The 18,728-nt window shown below is 41.5% G+C and overlaps 2 protein-coding genes across 8 annotated transcripts in view; both read left to right on the top strand.

Annotated features, from left to right (window-relative positions):
* Positions 1-1,830, top strand: part of pfdn1 (prefoldin subunit 1) — a 74,407-nt gene extending 72,577 nt beyond the window's left edge. For both annotated transcript variants that reach the window (XM_060936275.1, XM_060936274.1), the window contains exon 4: positions 1,442-1,830. In XM_060936275.1, coding sequence (XP_060792258.1) covers positions 1,442-1,525 — 84 coding nt within the window. In that variant the 3' untranslated portion in view covers positions 1,526-1,830. The remainder of the gene's footprint in view (positions 1-1,441) is intronic.
* An 8,561-nt stretch (positions 1,831-10,391) lies between these two features.
* Positions 10,392-18,728, top strand: part of slc23a1 (solute carrier family 23 member 1) — a 30,132-nt gene continuing 21,795 nt past the window's right edge. For 3 of the 6 annotated variants that reach the window (XM_060936270.1, XM_060936273.1, XM_060936268.1), the window contains exons 1-3: positions 10,392-10,496; positions 12,968-13,186; positions 14,238-14,396. In XM_060936270.1, the coding sequence (XP_060792253.1) occupies positions 13,109-13,186; positions 14,238-14,396 (237 nt within the window). In that variant the 5' untranslated portion in view covers positions 10,392-10,496; positions 12,968-13,108. Of the gene's footprint in view, positions 10,497-12,932; positions 13,187-14,237; positions 14,397-18,728 lie in introns of those variants that run through there. The other 3 variants (XM_060936272.1, XM_060936271.1, XM_060936269.1) reach the window with 2 other exon arrangements.

The raw sequence follows: 18,728 nt of genomic DNA, 5'->3' as shown, positions 1-18,728 counted from the left end.
GACATCGCTACATATCAGTCCTTAGCATGTTATGGTATAGTTGTCTTTAGGCTTGAGCTGATTGATGATGGTATCAGGACTTGCCGATTAGATTCTGTTTATAGCAATGGGTAATAAATTGGGAAGCATGTCTACAGATTTAAGATTTTTAAACTCCGACCTATTTCTCTCTGCTCCGCCTCCCTGTCTCTGATTTCACAAATTTGAAAACTCACTTTTCCTAATTGTTTTTACTTTGCTAGATTTTCATCCAGCAAGTGAAAAAATGTTTGAGCTTCTCATTTGAAAACTCTAGCCACAGCAATGCTGAGCACTGCTAGCACATGTCCGACATGTGCACAGGGCATTTTCATGCTGGAACAGGTTTGGGCCTCTTAGTTCCAGTGAAGGGAAATTGCTAATACTACAGCATACAAAGACATTCTGTACTGTTGTGTGCATCCAGATTTGTTGCAACAGTTTGGGAAAGAGCCACGTATAGGTGAGATGGTCAGCTGTCAACATGCAGTACTTTTGGCTATCTAGTGTATAATCAGCAATCTGTGGTGGTGTTTACATTAGACCGTATCAGCGGATCATCAGATTAACGTTTTTAAAACGATTCGCGTGCACACAGCAACGCCAATACACGGATACGCTAATCACATGACTAATTAGACGGCACATAAGTTGAAATGTGTCAGTGCGGCTCAGCGCTTCCTCCTCAGCGGCTGCGCTCCAAATCACTCCGCCCTGAACAGCGAGTGCCCTCTGGAGGGTGCGCACTCTGGCCCTGCGCAGCTCACAGAGCGCGCGAGTGAAGCGCACGAGCAGTGATTCGGGACTGAGCCGCTGTGTGTGTGATCCCAGTGCATATCGGGCATGCGCAAGTCACTCACCACTTGCAAGTGGAAGGATGGCAAGCCTAAAGACAATCATAACTACACAATGGGCAGTATTTGCATCTTACCATGAACAACATTAAGAATGGCAAAGCATTATATTCATACTTTTATACTCTTTTAATGAAAAACAAAAAGGTGATACAAGGCGGAAACAATAGCAGGAAGTGAAGTCCGCACCGTTTTTCAGCAGTCGCGTCACATGACCAACGTGGCATGACCAACGCCAGCGAATCAGGAAGGTGGATGTCACAGTGACGTTGTCCAATGACGACGTCAGCTAGAGCTCAGCACTGCGTTTCCTCGTATCTCAATGTTTACACAGCACCGGATCAGATACGAACTGGGTTGAATACGTGGGCCCTGGCGGATTCAAGTTGTTCCGCCTGCGGAGTCGTTTCCCGGCGTTTTAATGTGAACGGACAGTGCATCCGCGACGAAAACGAGACGGATACGGTCTAATGTAAACACCACCTGAGTTTGCTAGAGTGCATAATTAAATGACTGTATTTCATGGTATTTCACATGTCTTATCTGTCTCTCTCTTCTCTTCTCTTCAGCAAAAGAAGACGTACCTGGAGCGCAGCGTGAAGGAGGCGGAGGACAACATAAGAGAAATGCTGATGTCCAGGCGGGCCCAATAAAGCGCACATACAGCCCTGTTTTCACATCCCTTTCCACAACCTGTTATTCATTTAAACACATTTTGCATATTCCTGAGGAATACAGTTATTTGTAGGAACAGAACACATCAGTCATTGTTCTTTGCAGCAGGGGCTAGCAAGGCTTGATGAATATGGGCGTGGCATGGCGGTCACTGAATTGTTAACCATTGTTCCTTTCACTGTGATGTGTCATGTTTACTTTTTCATGGGGGGGGGAATAAATTTTTTTTTTCTTTATTTAAGGTGGTGTTGGTGAGGTATTAAAGGTGTTTGTCCTTCCACGATTGCAGTCTATAAACCATACAGTCAGTCATTTAAACAATCACTGAAATACTATCAGAGCGTTTCATGAATGACGAATGTTTCCCGTCCGGTTGCATTTGTGCGTGTGCGCGCATGTGTGATGATTTTTTTTTTTATATAGATGATTTCCTCTTGCACCTCTTCCTTCTGCCAACTTTCCCCCCTTTATCTTTTTTGAAACCTCACACCCATTTGGGAGTCATGAGTTTATTTTTTTTTTATTTCATTTCCAACAATAGTAAGATTTTTTTGAGATATATTTATTATTTTTTTTATTATTATTATGAAATTTCTCTCAAAGTTCTGAGACTGAGACCTGTTAAGACTTTCTCTTCACAACCCCTGTCCCAGACAGAACAGTCTGGTTGTGCGTCTCTTTTTATCCTACTAAAGACTTTATTCGGATTAAAATCCTCAGTCACGAAGCAGGACTAGTATGTAGACATGCACGCACGGCATGTATATACACATCCAAACTAGGACTGTCTACTGAATGTAATGTTTTGTAACAGTGCAGTCATTTCCATCCCTCCCTGCGAGCTATTCTTGTTTGCTTAAAAGGCTTTAGCATATTTCTTTGACATTGTAATTATATTATATCCAGTATACTAAATGGTTTGAATTCCCTTTGAATTTAATGAGCCTGAGTCATGCATGATTGAGATTATATTACATCAAGGAGCAATCTTGAGGGAAACATGAGCATGTGTCACCCTCTGGTGGTTGTGTAGTGCATGTCATAAAAGGGGAGATTTGCAGCAGGTTCACATCCCAATGCACCAGATTTATCCTGATCATGGTCATGTTGGATCCAGAGACTATCCCAGGAACACTGAGAACACGTGGGAGAACTTACTGCGGTTGGGAAGCCAGTCCAATTTCCAGTGGGTTAATAAACTCAATTACTTGCAACCTTCATGAAAATGAGCAGCACATGCGCAATGAAGAATGTTTTGAGCTTAAATGCAACTTTCAAGGTTCTTTATTGTCATTTGCATGTTTCACATGTAAACGAAATTTGTGCCTCAGGGTCAGCAACGTATATAAATAGAAGAATTTAAAAAAATATAATAAAAAAACCATTTATGCAAGGCATAAACTTGTCTATCCTATATAGGTGGGTTCATAAGTATTTGGATAGTGACACATTTTCATAACCTCTCTACACCACCTCAATGGATGTGAAATGAAACCAATAAGTTCTTGAAGTTTCAGCTTTAATTCAATGCATTTAATTAAAAAAATATTAAATTAAACCCTGAGGAATTACAGCCAGTTTAACATAGTCCCTTCATTTTCACATTTCCTTGAGTGGGCTTGGCTTGGCTAGATGTTGTGAAGGGTTTTTCTTCCCCAAGGAAAGAATTCTGTGATCATCCATATTAGATGTCTTCCATGGTCTTCCAGAGTTGCTGAGCTCACCAGTGCAGTCCTTCTTTTTATTTTAAGTACGTACCAAGTTGTAGATTTGGCCACTCCTAAAGTTTCTGCAATTTCTTTGTCTTTTTTGAATGCTTTCTAATGCTGGCCTGCTCCTCTTGCATTGACACATCTTTGGACCACATATTGAGAGTTCCCATGAACAGTTACCAAATACAAATTCAGCACTTGGTATTAACTCCAGAGCTTTCATCTCCTTAATTTCTTATGAAATAATGAGGAAGCGGGTCATAACTGGCAATGAAACTGCTTATCAGTCAATTGTCTGATTACTTTTGAGCCTGTGAAAATGCAGGGACTATGAAAAATAGCCTCAATGAAGCTGTAGCTCATACCGGCCACTACTGTTGTGTGTGAGTTTGAAATCCCATCAGTTCTGTAGGAGGAGTAGCGATTTTTGTGAAATTGCATACGACCCCTGTGTAGCCACATCCATGGTAGGTGGCACCACTTGGTGAACAACTCTTGTTGGAATATGTCTTTAGAGTCTTCTGGGTGAATTTCAGTGAAAACATCCTAGCAGTTTACGAACAGTAGTGTTTGGTGAGACGAGTCACCCAAAATTTTCAAACACCCATGTTAAATATGACAGGTGGCGCCACTGTCTTGACAACTTTTATACATATCAACCTGGGGAACATTCTATACGAGTTTGATGAAAATCTGATCACTCCTGTAGGAGGAATAGCGATTTTCGTGAAATTGCATGTGATCCCTCTGTTGCCTCATTCATGGTAGATGGCGCCACCTGGTGAACAAGTCTTGTTGGAATATGTCTTTAGAGTCTTCTGGGTGAGTTTCAGAGAAAACCTTGTAGCAGTTTACGAAGAGTAGCGTTTAATGTGATGAGCCACCCAAAAATTTCAGACGTCCATAAAATTGGAAATATGACAGGTGGCACCACCATCTTGACAACTTTTATGCGCAACCACCTGGGGAACATTGTACATGGTTGATCAAAATCTGATCAATCCAGTAGGAGGAGTAGCAATTTTTGTAAATTGTGGATGGACGACGCGTGATTGCATAAGCTCATCCGGCCTGGCCTACGGCCGGATATGCTAAAAATGGCTGTGATTCCTAAATGGTTAATGCAATATATATATTTTTTTTGTTAAACTCCTTGAATTAAAGTTGAAAGTCTACACATAAATCACTTCTTGTTTCATTGCAAGTCCATTGTGGTGGTGCACAGAGGCAAAATTACATTGTAAAAGCAAGGTACCCGCGGGGTCTTAAAAACTTGAAAAAGTCTTAAATTTACTATTAGAAAATTAAGGCCTTGAAAAAGTATTGGATTTTGTTTGCAGGTCTTAAATTTTGTGCATCAAGTATTATTTTCCCCCTCTCTTATTTTCAGTCCCACAAACGAACAGTGTTCCGTTTCTCGTGGTTAATGTGTTCCGCCCAATCAGAAGTGGCTGCTCTGTCACGATCAGGGATGAGAATTTTCCGCCGATCGGCGGATTTCCGACTTTTTCAGACCAAAATGATAGTTTTTGAGATCGATGTAAATCCGTTGAGAAATTTTCGGGGGGGGGGGGGGGGGGGGTATGGTTAACGATCTGTGGTCACCCTTATAACGCAGACATCCCAAGTCTCCCGGAAGACTGTGTGCAGTGTTGCCAGATACTGCTGACGTTTTCCACTGCCTGTGTGCCTGTTCATGTAGCACATGCCAGACAAGGAGCATCCTGATTGGGTTACTCAGCAAAATAAGCCAATCAGCTTTCAGTGTGGGCGGGCTTTTATCCCTTTTCTCGAGGACCAAAGTTTTCAGTTGAGTCAGTGCAGCCTACAGGATCGGCATGGCAGAGAGAGAGTGCGCCCCAAAAAACCAAAGTACAAAACCCACTTCAGCTCAGATTACACAAAAGAATCTCCCTGTCTGATAAGGGTCAACAATAATGACAGTTTCGCGCGATGTACTGTTTGCAGCAGTGATTTCAGCATTGCCCATGGTGGCTTAAATGATTGTAAAGGACATGTTGAGTTGAGGAGTGTCATTTCATGTGCATTATATTTAGGTCAACAACAGGCTGTCATGAAAAGACCAAACTTATTGAAGATTTCCGTAAAGTAACAATGTATGAATATACATCATATATATCACATATATAGGCGGCACGGTGGTGTAGTGGTTAGCGCTGTCGCCTCACAGCAAGAAGGTCCTGGGTTCGAGCCCCTGGGCCGGCGAGGGCCTTTCTGTGTGGAGTTTGCATGTTCTCCCCGTGTCCGCGTGGGTTTCCTCCGGGTGCTCCGGTTTCCCCCACAGTCCAAAGACATGCAGGTTAGGTTAACTGGTGACTCTAAATTGACCGTAGGTGTGAATGTGAGTGTGAATGGTTGTCTGTGTCTATGTGTCAGCCCTGTGATGACCTGGCGACTTGTCCAGGGTGTACCCCGCCTTTCGCCCGTAGTCAGCTGGGATAGGCTCCAGCTTGCCTGCGACCCTGTAGAAGGATAAAGCGGCTAGAGATAATGAGATGAGATGAGATATCACATATATACAAATACATGTCATGTGTAAGTGTGTATCTTTTTATAAATGAGGTTAGCTTGTCTAATGTAGCATGTTGGGGAGAATCATAGTATCGTATCTATATTTCTGATAAAATTTTAGGTATGATACCGTGTATAACTCTCCTACTTATTGCTCATTTCATAGGGGGATGGAATTGCTGGCATGTGCCGCGCGGGAGCGTCTGCCCAAACTTTAGGCTGAGATGAGCTTATAGTTTTTGATTTAAAAAACATTTTCCAATATGTAATGCCAATTGTACATGCCTGTTCTTTAACTCAAAATCACCATCTTGATCTTCAGATTGACCGGTACATGTATTACATTACACAACATCCTGTCCAGGTAAAACCTAGTTAGTACACACAACAGTTGAAAGGGAAGTGATGAGTGATGTTGAATGTTGCCTGCTTAATATGCAAGACCTCCTGCTACCATGATAACATCAGAAGAAAGCTTAAGAGAATTATATATGATAGAACTTTTTTCTGGTTTGCACTTCATTGTAAAGGATTAGAGTATTCAAAGACATGAATAGCAAAAATGCAGAAATATAATACTGTAGAGCTCGTTTATATTAAAAGGTGCATTGATTTTTTGAAATCATCAAATGTGAATTGATTAAAAACAAGTCTCTTGTACCATATTAATCATTTTCACCTGGTAGTCCACCAAGAAGGGGAATTTATTTCCAAATACATTGCAACTTTTTGCTGATAAAATTAATGGTTTTGGGGTTAAAAAAAAAAAAAAAAATAGCCAAAAATCATTAGCCCCTGGGCCGCGCCCCCCTGGGCCATGGGCCCCGCCCCGGTTTTTTCAGACTTTTTAAATATTTTTCATTCTCATCCCTGGCTGTAGCAATATTGTTGTAATAAATCCACACAGGGGTGCACCCCCAGATGTGTGCATGTTTGCGTACACTCTTTGCACCATTATTGTTATGTTGAGAGATTGCAGCTGATATTTGTAGGGCTTATTGTTCATTAAAGTTACAACCCTGATTCCAAAAAAGTTGGGACAAAGTACAAATTGTAAATAAAAACGGAATGCAATGATGTGGAAGTTTCAAAATTCCATATTTTATTCAGAATAGAACATAAATGACATCAAATGTTTAAACTGAGAAAATGTATCATTTAAAGAGAAAAATTAGGTGATTTTAAATTTCATGACAACAACACATCTCAAAAAAGTTGGGACAAGGCCATGTTTACCACTGTGAGACATCCCCTTTTCTCTTTACAACAGTCTGTAAACGTCTGGGGACTGAGGAGACAAGTTGCTCAAGTTTAGGGATAGGAATGTTAACCCATTCTTGTCTAATGTAGGATTCTAGTTGCTCAACTGTCTTAGGTCTTTTTTGTCATATCTTCTGTTTTATGATGTGCCAAATGTTTTCTATGGGTGAAAGATCTGGACTGCAGGCTGGCCAGTTCAGTACCCGGACCCTTCTTCTACGCAGCCATGATGCTGTAATTGATGTAGTATGTGGTTTGGCATTGTCACGTTGGAAAATGCAAGGTCTTCTCTGAAAGAGACGTCGTCTGGATGGGAGCATATGTTGCTCTAGAACCTAGATATACCTTTCAGCATTGATGGTGTCTTTCCAGATGTGTAAGCTGCTCATGTCACACACACTAATGCAACCCCATACCATCAGAGATGCAGGCTTCTGAACTGAGCACTGATAACAACTTGGGTCATCCTTCTCCTCTTTAGTCCGAACGACACGGCGTCCCTGATTTCCATAAAGAACTTCAAATTTTGATTCGTCTGACCACAGAACAGTTTTCCACTTTGCCACAGTTCATTTTAAATGAGCCTTGGCCCAGAGAAGACGTCTGCGCTTCTGGATCGTGTTTAGATACGGCTTCTTCTTTGAACTATAGAGTTTTAGCTGGCAACGGCGGATGGCACGGTGAATTGTGTTCACAGATGATGTTCTCTGGAAATATTCCTGAGCCCATTTTGTGATTTCCAATACAGAAGCATGCCTGTATGTGATGCAGTGCCGTCTAAGGGCCCGAAGATCACGGGCACCCAGTATGGTTTTCCGGCCTTGACCCTTACGCACAGAGATTCTTCCAGATTCTCTGAATCTTTTGATGATATTATGCACTGTAGATGATGATATGTTCAAACTCTTTGCAATTTTACACTGTCGAACTCCTTTCTGATATTGCTCCACTATTTGTCGGCGCAGAATTAGGGCGATTGGTGATCCTCTTCCCATCTTTACTTCTGAGAGCCGCTGCCACTCCAAGATGCTCTTTTTATACCCAGTCATGTTAATGACCTATTGCCAATTGACCTAATGAGTTGCAATTTGGTCCTCCAGCTGTTCCTTTTTTGTACCTTTAACTTTTCCAGCCTCTTATTGCCCCTGTCCCAACTTTTTTTGAGATGTGTTGCTGTCATGACATTTCAAATGAGCCAATATTTGGCATGAAATTTCAAAATGTCTCACTTTCGACATTTGATACGTTGTCTATGTTCTATTGTGAATACAATATCAGTTTTTGAGATTTGTAAATTATTGCATTCCGTTTTTATTTACAATTTGTACTTTGTCCCAACTTTTTTGGAATTGGGGTTGTATTTATAAGCTTGATTTGATTGATTTATTTTCTGATATTTCATTCATATGCATGCCAGGAAAGGTGCGACGTTGGTCTTAAATTTCATTTACAGTGGTCTTAAAAATGTCTTAAAAAGTCTTAAATTTCAGATTCAAAATCCTGGGGGTACCCTGAAAAGTGTGTCACTGTCCAAATACTTATGGATCCAACTCTCTCTCTCTCTCTCTCTCTCTCTCTCTCTCTCTCTCTATCTATCTATCTATCTATCTATCGATCTATCTATCTATCTATCGATCTATCTATCTATCTATCTATCTATCTATCTATCTATCTATCTATCTATCTATCTATCTATAACCTTTGCTTCCATTACAGTCTTCCTGTAATGTCTAACATGGTTGGAGACACTTGGAGAGCATAATTAAGATTCCTTCATGCATCTTCAGCATTTCAATCTCTCCGTTTCCAATTCAGTCATTTATTTCTATGAATGTCCTCTTCAGTTCAGACCACAGGATTTGAATATGGTTCAAGTCTAGAGACGAACATGACCATCACCATTTCTCTGTTAATTAGGATGAGTTTGGAGTCATTATATTGTTGAATGATCCATGGTCGTGTCATAACGTCCTGAAAGAGGTAACCAAATTTTGAATCAAAATATCCTTGAATTCGTGCAACTTAACCAGTTGCAAAACAAATCAGTGATATTCTACCACCATATTTTACACTAGATATGGAAGGGTTCCCCCCCCACACTGCATTCCTTGTCTCTTTTTGCTAATCAGGTTGAGAATGTTTGTGGCCAAAAAGTTTGATTTTGTCACATTTCACCAATTGTATTTGTAGTTCCAACAAAGCTTGGTGAAGTTCAGGAAGTCCTGCATTTTGTGGGTTGGTCTGAAGAAGGGTTTCCTTTATGCAGCACTTCTAAACATCTCATTGTTTAGGTAGATGACTAATAGTTGATTTTGAACTTTGACAACTCCAATAACAAATTAAACTGCAATTCTGAAAGTACAAGCTTTGAGGTTCTTCTTACCCTCCCTCCCTGCATCATACTATCCTCATGGCATTTATTGGAGGGAAGGACGTTCACGTGTCTCCTGTATAAGTGTTCCAGAAGTTTGGATATTTATTATGGCCTTGATTATGGTTAAAGGTGGGGTTTTTTTTGCATCCTTTTTAAATGAAACTTGAGCATTTTGAAATCCATTTGCTTCCTTTGTGTTTAATGGATGCCAAAGAAATTTCCTGTACAACCTGATCAGAAGAATTTAGGACAGTAAGCCAGATGCCTCCGAGCTCAGAGAAGTCTGTGACACTTCTAGACACATTAACATCAGGATTCCTTTTTGCACAGTACAATTTTAACTGCCAGAAGTGGATGTTACTCTGTATTGTAGTGCTTGACAAAGGTATGCCAAAGTAATCCCAAGCCCATGTGGTTATATTAGCTATAGATGAATGACTGTTCTTGATGCAGTTCTGTTTGAGGGATCGGAGGTCATGAGTGTTCAGCTTAGGCTTGTGCCCTTTACGCACCAAAATTCCTCGGATTCCTTGCGTCGTTTAAGGATATTATGCACCATAGAGGGTGAAATATCCAAATCCCTTCTGAGGAAGATTGTTTTTAATCATTTCAAAGATTTCTTATGCATGTTCTGATAAACTGGAGATCCTCAGCCCATCTTTGCTCCTCAAAGACTAAGCCTTTCCTGGATACCGATTTTGTACCAAATCACAATCACCTGTTAACATCACCTGTTTCAAATCACAACATTATTTAAAGTTGCTGAACACAAAGTTGAATTCTGGGCAAAATATTTTGTTTCTATTGATGTTTCGCTGCTGCACATACTGTGTATCCTGTGTGTGAATGTTTTGCCGAGATAAAAAGCATCCTGCATTTTATAATTCCGGAGATTGCTGAAGCAAGTGAGCAACAATATCACATGACCGCCATGAGGTGTGTTTGACCTACTTTTAACCAAAACAAATCGGCATGCGCAAACATGGCAGACTCTGCTCTCCCGCCAGATAAAAGCCAGCGGAAAAGAAAAGGAAAGCCTGCCTAGTGAATGCAACTGCAAAATAGAGTAAGGTAAGATGACATGTCATTTTTCTGGACAGAGAACTAAATCATTCTAGCTAGCGCTTAGCTATCTTAGCCTTAGAATGCATGGGCTTGACTCCACGATAGCGAGTATGGAGTTATACACCTAGTGTTTTGATCTTACAGAGAAAGAAATGATAACACAAAAGCAGTAACAGAGAAAAGATATATTTGTCTTTTGTTTCACGGATTTATTAATGAATGTCAACCACAAATTACATCCCTGAAGCTCAGAACTCTCTGAAGTCGATGCAGAGTCACGATATTTTCCACACATTGCCGTCTTGGTGTGACGTACTTCCATCATTATGCTAATTAGTTAAAGCTCCTTGCATTCGGCTGTTTCTGTAGGGCCGTACTGTTTACCTCGAGAGAGAGAAAAACAGTCTCAAAACTGAGAAAAGGTCATGAAAGACCCCAGGGTAACTTCTAAGCAACTGAAGGCCTCTCTCACATTAGCTAATGTTAATGTTCACCAGTCCACCATCAGGAGAACAACAATGGTGTGCATGGCAGGGTTGCAAGGAGAAAGCCACTGCTCTCCAAAAAGAACATTGCTGCTCATCTGCAGTTTGCTAAAGATCACGTGGACAAGCCAGAAGGCTATTAGAAAAATGTTTTGTGGACGGATGAGACCAAAATAGAACTTCTTGGTTTAAATGAGAAGCGTTATGTTTGGAGAAAGGAAAACGCTGCATTCCAGCATAAGAACCTTATCCCATCTGTGAAACATGGTGGTGGTAGTATCATGGTTTGGGCCTGTTTTTCTGCATCTGGGCCAGGACGGCTTGCCATCATTAATTTAACAATGAATTCTGAATTATACCAGTGAATTCTAAAGGAAAATGTCAGGACATCTGTCCATGAACTGAATCTCAAGAGAAGGTGGGTCATGCAGCAAGACAACGACCCTAAGCACACAAGTCGTTCTACCAAAGAATGGTTAAAGAAGAATAAAGTTAATGTTTTGGAATGGACAAGTCAAAGTCCTGACCTTAATCCAATCGAAATGTTGTGGAAGAACCTGAAGCGAGCAGTTCATGTGAGGAAACCCACCAACATCCCAGAGTTGAAGCTGTTCTGTATGGAGGAATGGGCTAAAATTCCTCCAAGCCGGTGTGCAGGACTGATCAACAGTTACCGCAAACGTTTAGTTGCCGTTATTGCTGCACAAGGGGGTCACACCAGATACTGAAAGCAAAGGTTCACATACTTTTGCCACTCACAGATATGTAATATTGGATTATTTTCCTCAATAAATAAATGACCAAGTATAACATTTTTGTCTCATTTGTTTAACTTTATTTACTTTTAGGGCTTGTGTGAAAATCTGATGATGTTTTAGGTCATAGTATAGAAAATTCTAAAGAGTTCACAAACTTTCAAGCACCACTGTATTTATACCAAAGGAAACAGGAAATAGTTAAAGGCAATAGTATAGTTGCTGAAAACTGTGAGCAAGTTGGATGTCAAACTGTTTGCTTTGATTTTACACATACTTGAGAGGTGCCAATATTGAGAAAATGGTTCAATGAAAAATTAGTTTTGTTTACAGTAAAGATAAATTTGTTCTCCAGATATTTGAATAGCCCAAGATTTTTCTCACTGCTCTCAGGTTTTACTTCACTATTATCTATGGATTGATTTCCACTATTTCTCTTTTGTTGTATTGTCTTGGGGCGGCACGGTGGTGTAGTGGTTAGCGCTGTCGCCTCACAGCAAGAAGGTCCTGGGTTCGAGCCCCGGGGCCGGCGAAGGCCTTTCTGTGCGGAGTTTGCATGTTCTCCCCGTGTCCGCGTGGGTTTCCTCCGGGTGCTCCGGTTTCCCCCACAGTCCAAAGACATGCAGGTTAGGTTAACTGGTGACTCTAAATTGACCGTAGGTGTGAATGTGAGTGTGAATGGTTGTCTGTGTCTATGTGTCAGCCCTGTGATGACCTGGCGACTTGTCCAGGGTGTACCCCGCCTTTCGCCCGTAGTCAGCTGGGATAGGCTCCAGCTTGCCTGCGACCCTGTAGAAGGATAACGCGGCTAGAGATAATGAATGAATGAATATATTGTCTTGGCAGCAGAGGTGGAAAAACCCGGGTGCAGAAAGTAAAAACCCTGCCACATTTTTGCTCCAGCCAATTCAATGAACCAGTTGATCCTAATTACCACATCCACTAAGCCAGGTTGATGAGCTAATTGGTGAAATCACCTGTGTTGAGAGCACAGGCAGAAGGAAAACCTAAGCAGGACTTTTACTTTGTCAATCCAGTTTTTCCACCTCTGCTTAGCAGTTAGATAATTGTTTGTTTAAAGGGAGGAGTTGACCATACTTATTGGGGAGCTCTTCTGCAAGCCAATCCAACGTAACCACATAAAGCCTAATCTGCCAAGTTTTATCACTCAATCTTGTTTTTCCTCGCTTGCTGAGTGTTAAGCATCTTCATCTCTTGACATGCTTTGCTTTCTCAGAAAGCAGTTCCTGAATGCTCACTGATGAGCCAGACTGAGTAAAGTCCAGCCAGAGGCAGATCATTAACCTGCTTAATCTGTTCCTGCTCCGCTCTTCTCGATAAAGACTGTTGGACATCATGTGAGAAAGGACTAGGTAACATGGATCCTGCAGAGCCCACACTCGCATCCAACCTCCACAGACCGAGGAAGCACTCCAACACAGCAGCTGAGCCTGAGGTAAAAGCAAGACACCTCGCTGTCATCTCTCCAGATGTAGCTGTTCTGTGGAGTAAAGCAATAAAACTTGGTGATGTAATGATTAAAAAGATGTTTACTGTTTAACTGGAAAACTTTCTAGTAAGGATTAAATGGTTCAGTTGTAGACAGAATTATCATATGCTAATATGTGCTGTTTCTTTCGGCATCTTATTTTGTTAATGGCACAGTTTATGAGAATAAAGATCACGCTGGTCAAATTCTTTGTTCACATGAATTTCAGGTCTACTGTGTAGCTTTTCATTCAAAAATTTATCATACTGAAATTATAATGTACCCATATTTAATCTCATCTCATCATCTCTAGCCGCTTTATCCTTCTACAGGGTCGCGGGCAAGCTGGAACCTATCCCAGCTGACTACGGGCGAAAGGCGGGGTACACCCTGGACAAGTCGCCAGGTCATCACAGGGCTGACACATCGACACAGACAACCATTCACACTCACATTCACACCTACGGTCAATTTAGAGTCACCAGTTAACCTAACCTGCATGTCTTTGGACTGTGGGGGAAACCGGAGCACCCGGAGGAAACCCATGCGGACACAGGGAGAACATGCAAACTCCGCACAGAAAGGCCCTCGCCGGCCACGGGGCTCGAACCCGGACCTTCTTGCTGTGAGGCGACAGCGCTAACCACTACACCACCGTGCTGCCTTGATCTTGGCATAAGTGCATTAATTTTTTTTTAAATAATTGAAAAAAAATATGACAAGGGGGCCAGGGTGATAACATCAGTTAAAAGATTGTTTGTTTGTTTGTTTGTTTGCCAAACATTCTTAACTTGGGGAAAAAATGTGTGTGTGTGTTTTAAACTCTAATTACTTTAATTGCAACTAAAGACTAAAGGCCAATATTTTTTTGCCACTGCTGCAAAAAAGGATGTCCAGAAAATGTGATATGAACATGACATTTCCCCTCAGTGTTACAGCCTAACTAGGCACTGTCAATCATTGAGTGAAGACTGATGAAAAGCTCTGTAGGCTTGAGTGACCTCGTCATCTTTTCCAGCTGCCCCTTGCAGATGGCTGTGTACAGGAGCTGGCTTCTGAGGGCATCAAGGACACCGAGCAGCTCTCTGGAATCAAGACTCAGACACCGGGCTTTGAAATGATCTACAGAATCGAGGACGTTCCACCCTGGTATTTGTGTATTTTGCTTGGACTACAGGTACGGAAAATGTACACCGTTTACGCTAGTTGCACTTGATGTCCCCTAAGACAGCTGGCATAATGTAAGCATGCATAAAAGCTTACCAGAGGTATTTAATGTCACAAAACCTGTTCTCTAATCAGCCGATCCCTTGACAGCAGCACAATCCGTTAAATCATGCAGATACAAGTCAAGAGGTTCAGTTGTGGTATGTGGTGTGGGTACCAGAAGAACTGGTCTGAGTATTTCAGAAACTGCTGATCTATCTCCTGGAGTTTTCACACACAACGGTTTCTACAGAGTTGACACAGAACGATGCGAAAAACAAAAACACTGAGTGAGCGACAGTTCAGGAAGACTATAGCAACTCATAGCAACTCTTTACAACTGTGGTGAGCAGAAAAGCATCTCAGCATGCAATAGCAGAACAACACATTGGGTTCCACTCCTGCAGCCAAGAACAGGAATCTTAGAATCAAGAACAAGTTCCTATTAAAGTGGCCGGTGAGTGTATTGTAGCTAAGTGAGGTTAATCTGTAAATCAAATACTTTTATCTGCTTAGTTGTTAACTTCAATACGGAAATGTAATTCTGACAGCGGGGATATAATTACTCCGGCCTTTACATTTTAAATAAATTTAAATTAATTAAATAAATTCAAATTACATTTAATAAATTGTTAATAATTAATAAATAAATATAAAATAAATAAATACATTTTAGAAATTAAAAATGTAACTAAATTAAATTTTATGTTTCTGTTCATAAGATTTTTAATAATCGTTATGACAGTGCAGCAACACTGTAATGGCAAAGGTGGATGCATTTCTTTAAAGTTTTCTATGTATTTTTCGATTTATTTTCATAAATATCAGTGGAAAAACCATGACACTGTTATGACAGACGGCATGACATAGTTGTTTCTAGCAGACTATTTATTTGACTATTGGTACAAGTTTTTTCTTCTTTTTCTTCTTCTTTGGTTGTTCACGTTAGGGGTCACCACAGCGGATAATATCCCTCCATCTCCTCCTGTCCTCTGTATCTTCTTCTGTCACACCAACCGTCCTCATGTCCTCCTTCACCACATCCATAAATCTCATCTTTGGCCTTCCTCTTTTCTTTCTACCTGGCAACTCCATCTCCAGCACTCTTTTCCCAGTATTGAGGTATTTCACCCACGTGACCAAGTCATGTGATGCTGCCATTTTGGACGGCACGGCTCGAATCAGTTTGAATGCGAGGAAGGCGACAAACGAAAAACATAAAAGAAAAAGGAGCGAGATGCAGAAAACACCTTCACTATCCAGCGACGTAGGGCATTTACAGGGCGAGCAGAGGGAGAGGGATTTGCAAAAATTGAGGTTAGCAGGCTTAGAGAACGACGTTTACCTGCTTCCACCAGGATTGTTCACTGACCCATCGCCATACACAGGTTTGGGCGATTAGAATAGAATATTGAATAGAATATTATTTTCCTTTTGATGAATAAAGTTTATAAATACTACTTATATCATGTCATAGCCAGAGCACGCCAGCGAGCTCCCCCGGCGCGCCAGCGAGCTCCGGCGCCCGAGCGTGCTAGCGAGCTCCCCGGTGCGCCAGCGAGCTCCCTGGCGCGCCAGCGAGCTCCCCGGTGCCCGAGCGCGCTAGCGAGCTCCCCCGGCGCGCTAGCGAGCTCCCCGGCGCGCTAGTGAGCTCCAGTACCCGAGCGCGCTAGCGAGCTCCGGCTATGACATGATATAAGTAGTATTTATAAACTTTATTCATCAAAAGGAAAATAATACATGACAAACAGGAGAACAAAATGTCTGCTACATGCAACCCTAGACAAATTAACACTGCCTTGTTTCACTGCTCAGATGGGTTAACAAACACTGACCCATTTACTTTTTGCTATATATTTTATCAAAATTGCGTTGACTGATAAACTAACCTGAAATTAAATGATCACTGCAAAGTCTGGAGTACTCTGTTGGCTCCCAATCCTGTCTCTTCACAGCTGCAATCCATTTGGCCCTCTTGTCTGGGTCAGTAGGAAACGGGTAAAAGGAGCGTCCTGCACGCTGTCCCTGTCTGTTGTGGCAGCCCACAGCACAACAAGCAAACACCATGGTTATTTATAGAGTGCTTACTGACAAATTAATCTATTCTAGGTGTCTGTAACACGTTTTTTTCCAAGCTGGTTCTCCCTCTCTGTCTGCAGTGTTAGTATGTAGCTTGCCGTCCAAAATGGCGGACACCGGGGCGTCATGTGACCCTGTGACGTCAGGTGAAATACCTCAATACCCTGGATCTCTCCTCTGCACGTGTCCAAACCATCTCAATCTCGCCTCTCTCATACTTGGTACTATTTTTATGAAACATGACAATGCAAGTAATGTTAATATTCTTTGACTGGAACTTAGTGTGAGTATGGATTTGATGCTTGAACTTCACCACTTTACCATTATTTAACCTCAGCCAAGTCAGTTGTAATGGTGTTATAATGTCTGCCATCTAGGAAGGTGTCATAATACAATCCTATGTCACCAATGTCATCTTATGTCATCTGTCAACCTGACATCATAATTGATCAGAAGACCAATGATCTTTATGACAGCTGCTAACAGTTGGAATAAGCCAATGGTTTATTTATGTAGGATAAAGGTTTATATAGGTTTGTGTCATTTGTCAGGAAGCATTTGTATACAGTATGTTTCATGTGATGTCCTTTGGGGTCGAAGATGACCAGGACTTCAATTTGGTTAGTGGCGGCTGTGGGTCCAGAGGTGACTGATGAGGCCAATCCAGGCTTTGAAGGTACGCCCATATATCAGGCATGCGTGGGTAGGCGCTGCAGTAGGGGTAACGATAGTTCGAGCCTTCCACGCAGTTCATTTCTTCTGGGCCTCGGTGATGCATTTCATCTCTGCTGCACGTGCGCCACTGGTGAGCTTTGCTTGCCATGCTGGACAATCCTGAGCAAGCGACTCCCAGGACTTGAGATCAATTTCTAGGGTTTTGAGTGATGTAGTGCTATAAACACTATCTAGGAAAATTGCCAATTTTTTCTATACTTTGACATTTGTAAGGTTCCATCCAACTGTTTTTGGCAAAAGTTGCAGTTGAGTTACAGTTATAAACATGTTATAGACATGCCAGTGGCTATATGTGCAATGCCAGGCTCAGACTATACCATATGTTTGTCTTTCATGATGGTCACCATGTCGGATTAGTGCTGTAAATTCTTGCCATGTCTTGGTCAGGAGACTGGCAACACTACAAGTTTGACCTCTACCAATCATCATTCACATCCTTGCATGTTGTCGGGGAAGAAGGTCAAGAAATTGTCAATCACAGCTACAAAGGGAATGTGAAAGAACATGTCGTAGGAGTTGTCAAACTTGGCAAGAAAATGCAAAAAATTCTAGATGCTAGACTTTTCGTCGGGGTGTCATGGGGTGTCCTAGACACAGTCTTGCTGTTCCTCAATTATATCACACTACAAGGCCCATTCATCGTTCCTGACATTTATATTCAGGCCCGATGCTGGAAATTTGTCGGCATAAGGATTTACATAAAAATGTTTCCTACCAACGTAAACCAACACCTTAATTAATATGTCTGGGTTTGTTAACTGGGAAAACAGGGAGAGTAGTGGCTCAATAGTTAAGGCTCTGTGCTACTGATTGGAGTGCTGCCATTTCGAATTCCAGGAATGCCTATCTGTCACTCTTGGGTCCTTGAACAAAACCTTTCAACTTCAAACTTCAGCTGCTCAGTCGGCTCTTGTCACATTTATCAGCCATTTTGGATAAGAGTGTCAGCCAGATGAGCAAATGTAAAAATTCGGAACTAACGATGAATAGCAAAGGTTAATACTGTACTTATACCTGGAGACCAGAGTTTGGGAAGTTATCAGTGTTAAGGATCATGCTGTAATTTAATTTTTGCTCATTTATGCTGATTTATTTATAGTCATGGATTGAATAAATGCAGGTCAATGCAGGTGTGTTTTGTTATCATTTAAACAAACATCAGTTAACACAGGTTATATGGTTAACATAAAATTCACTTTATTATCATCATCATCATCATCATCATCATCTTTATAGTCCTTTATTAGTTCAGGCAAGCATGTTTGGACTGTCATCCGATCCTTTTCCTCCATTCAGCTTGATCTTGTGCAAGGCAACTGGATATTCCTTTGGATCGTAGATCCTGATCAACAACTTGACGCCAGGTTTTCCGAGGGTGGCCGTGACCTTTGGAACCATTCACCTCCAGGCACTGGACACATTTCAACCAGTTGCTTTCATCACATCTCTCTACAAGGCCAAACCAACTTAATCGACAGCATTGTACCTC

This window comes from Neoarius graeffei, chromosome 12 (genome assembly GCF_027579695.1).
Source record: "Neoarius graeffei isolate fNeoGra1 chromosome 12, fNeoGra1.pri, whole genome shotgun sequence".
Lineage (NCBI taxonomy): Eukaryota > Metazoa > Chordata > Actinopteri > Siluriformes > Ariidae > Neoarius > Neoarius graeffei.
Note: the sequence above shows the minus strand (reverse complement) of the source record. Positions and strands in the feature narration are given on the sequence as shown.